This window comes from Sander vitreus, unplaced genomic scaffold (genome assembly GCF_031162955.1).
Source record: "Sander vitreus isolate 19-12246 unplaced genomic scaffold, sanVit1 ctg232_0, whole genome shotgun sequence".
NCBI lineage: Eukaryota > Metazoa > Chordata > Actinopteri > Perciformes > Percidae > Sander > Sander vitreus.
Genome location: NW_027595410.1, coordinates 55,001 through 62,650, shown reverse-complemented (window position 1 = coordinate 62,650; position 7,650 = coordinate 55,001). Strand labels below are relative to the sequence as shown.

The 7,650-nt window shown below is 45.9% G+C and overlaps 1 protein-coding gene across 1 annotated transcript in view; it reads left to right on the top strand.

Annotated features, from left to right (window-relative positions):
• Nucleotides 1-730: 730 nt before the first annotated feature.
• galr1b (galanin receptor 1b) overlaps nucleotides 731-7,650 on the top strand; it is a 12,644-nt gene continuing 5,724 nt past the window's right edge. Inside the window, exons 1-2 of the mRNA XM_078244395.1 lie at nucleotides 731-925; nucleotides 4,354-4,863. Coding sequence (XP_078100521.1) covers nucleotides 731-925; nucleotides 4,354-4,863 — 705 coding nt within the window. The remainder of the gene's footprint in view (nucleotides 926-4,353; nucleotides 4,864-7,650) is intronic.

Here is a 7,650-nt window from a genome sequence, read left to right as displayed (position 1 = left end):
TCTAAAGTTTAGTTTCATGTCTGCACGCAAAACCTTTTCATGTGCTCACACGAAACTTTCATGTGAGCACATGAAACTAAACTGTGGGAAGACAACACAAGGGTTAATCAACAACAAACTTAAAAAAGCTTTAAAGAAACGATAAAAAAGCAAAAATAAAATGGAAAGAATGTGATGAAATGTTATAATGAAAGCTCCTGACAGGAAGCAGTGCTCTGTGTCAGTAAATCAAGGTGTTTTACTCTGAAAGCTCCTGACAGGAAGCAGCGCTCTGTGTCAGTAAATCAAGGTGTTTTACTCTGAAAGCCCCTGACAGGAAGCAGTGCTCTGTGTCAGTAAATCAAGGTGTTTTACTCTGAAAGCTCCTGACAGGAAGCAGTGCTCTGTGTCAGTAAATCAAGGTGTTTTACTCTGAAAAGCCCCTGACAGGAAGCAGTGCTCTGTGTCAGTAAATCAAGGTGTTTTACTCTGAAAGCCCCTGACAGGAAGCAGTGCTCTGTGTCAGTAAATCAAGGTGTTTTACTCTGAAAGCCCCTGACAGGAAGCAGTGCTCTGTGTCAGTAAATCAAGGTGTTTTACTCTGAAAGCCCCTGACAGGAAGCAGTGCTCTGTGTCAGTAAATCAAGGTGTTTTACTCTGAAAGCCCCTGACAGGAAGCAGTGCTCTGTGTCTCTGTAAACTGTCTGCAGCAGTGTGCAGAGTCCCGACTCAGCTGCAGGACGGCTCTGACATGCTACTGCCGGGAAACGATTCCTCTGGCCAGGCTGAAGTCCTGGAGTCTAACCAGTCCAGACCAGAACCTGGAGCAGAACCTGGAGCAGGGTTTGAACCCGGGCCGGAGGCGGTGATTGTTCCGGTGGTGTTTGGGCTGATCTTTGTGCTGGGGCTGCTGGGAAACTCTCTGGTGATGCTGGTGATCGGGAAGGTAATTCTTATTTATATTTACACTTTATAAAAACATCATTCATCTTTGACAATAATTTTACTTCATAAAAAATATTTAATATGATATTCAGGGCGCTCTAGTTTTATCAAATTAGTTAGGAGTGAGATTACATCTGGGAGGTTGGGGGGGTCAGGAGGGGTTAGGGGGGTCAGGAGGCATGGCCCCCGGAGAAAGTTTTTGGCCATAAACACCCAAATTTGAGAATCAGAATCAGAATCAGCTGTATTGGCCAGGTTTGTGCAAACAAAATTTGACTCTGGTTAATCTTTGCTCTCAAAGTACAAAACACTCACTTAACCTAAAAGAATAAAAACAGAACAGGACAGTAAGAAATATAGAAAAATACTGTTAAGTATACAGTATAACAATACAATAGAATTTAGAAATGTACAAGAAATATACAATAACAATTGCAGAGAGGGAAGGAATAGTGCAATATGAGTGTAGTCTGAGATTTAAGATTTTAATATAAATGTAGTGCAAGGCAGTTCAGTGCAATGGTGAAAATATTAAAGACAACACTGTAATTGTAAGATTTTAAATATGCATGAGGTAGATGAGCAGAACAGTGTTGATTGACTTTGTTCAGTCTAAGGGTGGGGGCTATTTCTGAGTGTTCAGCAGAGTGGCTGCTTGGGGAAAGAAACTGTCTTTGTGTTGGCTGGTTTTAGCGAACAGAGCCCTGTATCTCCTACCAGAGAGAACAGAGCCCTGTATCTCCTACCAGAGAGAAGAACAGAGCCCTGTATCTCCTACCAGAGAGAACAGAGCCCTGTATCTCCTACCAGAGAGAAGAACAGAGCCCTGTATCTCCTACCAGAGAGAACAGAGCCCTGTATCTCCTACCAGAGAGAAGAACAGAGCCCTGTATCTCCTACCAGAGAGAAGAACAGAGCCCTGTATCTCCTACCAGAGAGAACAGAGCCCTGTATCTCCTACCAGAGAGAACAGAGTCCTGTATCTCCTACCAGAGAGAGGAACAGAGCCCTGTATCTCCTACCAGAGAGAACAGAGCCCTGTATCTCCTACCAGAGAGAGGAACAGAGCCCTGTATCTCCTACCAGAGAGAACAGAGCCCTGTATCTCCTACCAGAGAGAAGAACAGAGCCCTGTATCTCCTACCAGAGAGAAGAACAGAGCCCTGTATCTCCTACCAGAGAGAAGAACAGAGCCCTGTATCTCCTACCAGAGAGAACAGAGCCCTGTATCTCCTACCAGAGAGGAGGACAGTGCCCTGTATCTCCTACCAGAGAGGAGGACAGAGCCCTGTATCTCCTACCAGAGAGAGGAACAGTGCCCTATATCTCCTAATAGAGAGAGGAACAGTGCCCTGTATCTCCTACCAGAGAGAAGGACATTGCCCTATATCTCCTACCAGAGAGAAGGACATTGCCCTGTATCTCCTACCAGAGAGAATGAGGTTGAACAGTTTGTGACCAGGACGTGAGGGGTCTGCAGAGACTTATTGGCTCCAATGATCCTCTCTGCAGCCCTAATTGTCCGTTGCGGTCTGGCCCTGTCTCGTTTGGGGGCTGACCCAAACCAGACTGTGATAGAGGTGCAGATGACAGACTGGATGATGGCTGAGTAGAAAGTGGTCAGCAGCTCCTTAGGCAGATTAAACTTCCTTAGCCGTCGTAGGAAGTATAACCTCTGCTGGGCCTTTTTCTGGACAGAGTCAATGTGGGGAGATCATTTTAGGTCCTGCAAAATGGTTGATCCCAGGAACCTAAAGGAATCCACAGTGGCCACTGTGTCGTTCTGGATGGTGAGGGGGGGGGGACTTCTCCTAAAGTCCACTGTCATCTCCACAGTCTTCTTGAGGTTTAACTCCAGGTGGTTCTGACGGCACCGATGGACCAGCTGTTCCACCTTCTGTCTGTAAGCAGACTCATCACCATCCTGGCTCAAACCAATGACGGTGGTGTCATCTGCAAACTTCAGGAGTTTTATTGACGGGTTCTTTGAGGTGCAGTCATTGGTATAGAGGGAGAAGAGCAGCGGGGAGCGATCAGTGCTGATGGACCGGGTTTTGGATGAGATGCTCCCCAGTCTGACATGCTGCTGCCTGTCAATCAGGAAGCTGATGATCCACTGACAGGTGGAGGCAGGCACTGAAAACTGGATGAGCTTCTGCTGTAGTTCAGGGATGATGGTGTTGAATGCCAAGCTGAAATCCACAAACAGGATCCTGGCATACGTCCTTGGGGAGTCGAGGTGGTGCAGGGTGTATTGCAGTTTGCATTTAATAAACAAAAAAGGGCATACAACCAAAGGTGTCCTGAGGCAGACAGGTAAATCCAGAATCAAAATAAATGGCAAACCCGAGCAGTCGTTTGCTGCTACACTTCTGTGATATTCATGGATGTCTATAACAGACACCATGTTCGAACATAGGGATGCTCATAAGTGTACCTTATATCAGATCGATTTTTCAATCGTATCGTCTAATCTGAGGCTGTATGTTTTGGACACTCGGGTAAAGAGAGGGGCGCAGCTGTCAACTGATTGGGTTGAGTTGGGTCAGGGGGTGGGGGAAGACTCGGGAAAGACCTGTTAAGCCCAAACACGTAGTGAGGGTAACTGGGAGCATCTGGAGGAGGGCCCTGTTAGACAGACTTTCAACTCCCTGTGGAGTCGAGGTGGTGCAGGATGTATTACAGTCCCAAGTTGACAGCATCATCCGCTGACCTGTTTGCCCTGTAGGCAAACTGCAGGGAGTCCAGCAGGCGTTCTGTTATGTCCCTCAGGTGGCTCAACACCAGTCTTTCAAAGGATTTCATGACCACAGACATCAGGGTGACAGGCCTGTAGTCATTTAATCCTGTAATGGAGGTTTTTTTGGGGACTGGGATGATGGTGAGAAGCGTTTGAAGCCGGAGGGCACTTCACATAGCTCCAGGGACCGGTTAAAGATCTTGCATGAACATTGGCGCCAGCTCTTCAGCACAGACTCACAGACAGGAGGGGGAAAAACCATCAGGTCCTGGAGACTTCTTGATCTTCTGCTTCTGAAAGAGCTGGCACACATCCTTCTCGCGGATCGTTAGCGCAGGTGCGGGGATGGGGATGGGTGTTCATGACCAGAGGTTGCGGGCGATAAAAGCTGCAGTGGGGAGCTGTGGTCTCAGGGTCTTAGGTGCCTCAAGGGGCGGTAACCCACGAACACCCTGGTGGACACCGGTGGTCGGAGAAGCCGTCCGACTGAAGAAGGAGTTCTTCCGGGATATGTTATCCCGGAAGACTCTGGAGGTCGCTGCAAGGGTACCAATGGGCCCGAAGGGCTGCAGCCTCTGCCGTGAAAGAGGCAAAGCAGCGAGTGTGGGAGAAGTTCGGAGAAGACATGGAGAAGGGCTTTCAGTCAGCACCAAAACCGTTTTAACCAGATATTTTCCCTTCATCCCCAGGTGAAGTACAGCATCGGTGGAGGGAAACGCAGCCCCGGCAGCCCGACCAACATCTTCGTGGTTAACCTGAGCGTGGCAGACCTCGGCTTCCTGTTGTTCTGCGTGCCATTCCAGGCCACCGTGTACTCGCTGCCGCAGTGGGTGTTTGGCGGCTTTGTGTGCACGTTCAGCCACTACCTCTCCTCCGTCAGCATGCTGGTGAGCATCTTCACGCTGGCCGCCATGTCCGTGGACCGCTACATCGCCGTGGTTCTCTCCCAGAAGCTCCGACTCTGCATGCGGAGCCACCGGAACGCTCTGGCTAGCGTCGGCGTGATCTGGGTGCTGTCAGCAGCGTGCTCTGTGCCGGTGGCCCAGCACCAGATCCTCATTGGCTACCCCAGCGGCACCAACAGCACCTTCTGCTGGGAGCACTGGGAGTCCAGAGCCGCCAAACGCAGTTACAAGGTGGCGGTGCTGTTGCTAGGATACGTGCTTCCGCTGCTGCTCATCTGCTGCTGCTACGCCAGGGTCAGTGCCAAAACATCTGCTAAAACATCTGCATTTAACAAGAAACATCTGTTGCTGCTACCCCATTGTCAGTGCCAAAATCTGCAACAACACGACAAACATTACCAAAAGGAGACAAAAAACGAAACAAAAGGGACAAAAAGGTCGAAAAAACGCTTCAAACATCAAATACATGACCAAAACCTAAAACAACACAGCGACAAAAGTGATAGAAATAGCGAAGATAATTTAGTTTTTTCTTACCTTATATAAGATATTTTCAAGGGACACAAATGTCAAAATTTTTTCAAAAAAGCAAAAAAAAAGAGATAACAAAATCTTCAAAAAACGTCTTTCAGTTCAACTTTGTAAACTTTAAGGTATAATATGTAACATTTCTGCATTAAAATGTCTAAAAACGACCGTACCTATGTTTTATATTTTTATGAGTTGTGTAGTTACACTATCCCATCGCCTGTCAGTGGTGTCATATAACCTTTCATCCCCTAGTTACTCCTAACTTCCGTCAAAATATGGGCACCCAGATGATATGTTCGGGAGTAATTGTAAAGTCCAACTTTGTAAACTTAACATCTGCTGCTGCTTCGCCAGGGTCAGTGCTAAAAACTGCTCATTTAACACAACATGAAACTTGATCTGGAATCCTTCCTTCTCTCCCTTTATTTCCCTTGCCTACCTCCTTTCCTGCGTATTTCCTTCCTTCCCTCATTCCATCCTTCCTTAGGCCGGCTACACACTGGCTGCGTGGCGTGAGCGTGGAGTGAGCGTGGAGTGAGCGTGGTGTTTCAGTTGCGTGTCAGTTGCGTGGCAGCTGCGTGGCGTTTTCTGTCTTTTCCCACCAGAAACGTGTCTGTACACATGTACAGTATGTTTCCCATTGTTAAAATACACTCAAGCAGTAGTATACGTCATGTTAAATATAAATATATACTGATCTGATTACAGCAATGACAACGTTGGCAGTATTGACGGCAAAATAGGCTCCAGAATACAGGTGCAATATTTGAAAATCGATAATCATTTATTATTATTGTTTTAATTACATTTATATCAAAACCTCGAGACCTTCAGACATCAACTTGTCATTTATTAAATGTATTTGTGTCTAAATGACATATGAACATCTTTTCGTATTCTATGTTGCCTGGAAACGCTTTCAACACGCTGGCGTGTCACATGAAAAATAGGCGTCGTCCTATTTCATGCACGCAAGCCGCGCCTGAGACGTGCGTGTCATGCAGACAGTGTGCACGCTCTAACCTGTTACCATGGGAGCCCAAATAAAAACGGACATGCTCACGCCACGCAGGCGACACGCTCACACCACGCAGGCAACACGCTCACGCCACGCAGCTGACACACTCGTCACACACAGACACACACACACACACACCTAGCTGCCTCTCGTAGAGATAAACATAAAGTAAATGTTGACCCAGAAGAGGATCTTACTGTATGTAACCCATCCTTCCTTAGTTATTCTTTGTTTACTTTCCTTCTATCCTTCCCTACTTATTTCATTTCCTATTTTCTTCCCTCCTTACATACTTCCTTAAAAACCTACAAGTAGTAAAAAGTGAAACTTCTTTCCTTCCAGCTTGTTAAATGTGAATATTTCCTAGTTTCTTCTCTCCTCTGGGACAGGACACTGAATATCTTTGAGTTGTGGACTAAACAAGACATTTGAGGACCTCATCTTGGGCTTTTTTGGGGAAACTCTGATCCACATTTTAGAGACCTAACAACTAATCCATTAATTCAGAATGAACATTGTTTTAGTTACAACTGTAAACAGGATAATGTTTGACTTGCAGCTGCTGTAAAACTCAGATTAAAGACAGAGCAAAGGGCGACAGTCCTGATGTCATAAAATGGGTTTGAGTGTAAAAACACTCACAGACAAACACTGAAACTACCGGCGTTACATTTCAAAATAAAACACTCAGAAAGTGATGATAAAAGTTCAGAGTAAACTGGGTCACACCAGCAGTAGAATGTAACTATGTTACAGCTTTAGTTACTAGTTACTTTAGTTACAAGTTACTTTAGTTACTCAACTACATTCATCTGTTCCAGCTTTAGTTACTAGTTACTTTAGTTACTCCACTACATTCATCTGTTCCAGCTTTAGTTACTAGTTACTTTAGTTACTCCACTACATTCATCTGTTCCAGCTTTAGTTACTAGTTACTTTAGTTACTAGTTACTTTAGTTACTCCACTACATTCATCTGTTCCAGCTTTAGTTACTAGTTACTTTAGTTACTCCGCTACATTCATCTGTTCCAGCTTTAGTTACTAGTTACTTTAGTTACTAGTTACTTTAGTTACTCCACTACATTCATCTGTTCCAGCTTTAGTTACTAGTTACTTTAGTTACTCCACTACATTCATCTGTTCCAGCTTTAGTTACTAGTTACTTTAGCTACTAGTTACTTTACACATTAAGATTCCTGCACACACACAGACACACACACACACACACACACACACACACACACACACACACACACACACACACACACACACACACACACACACACACACACACACACACACACACACACACACACACACAGACAGACACACACACACACACACACACACAGACAGACACACACACACACACACACACACACACACACACACACACACACACACACACACACACACACACACACACACACACACACACACACACACACACACACACACACACACACACACACACACACACACACACACACACACACACACACACACACAGGCAGAGACACACACACACACA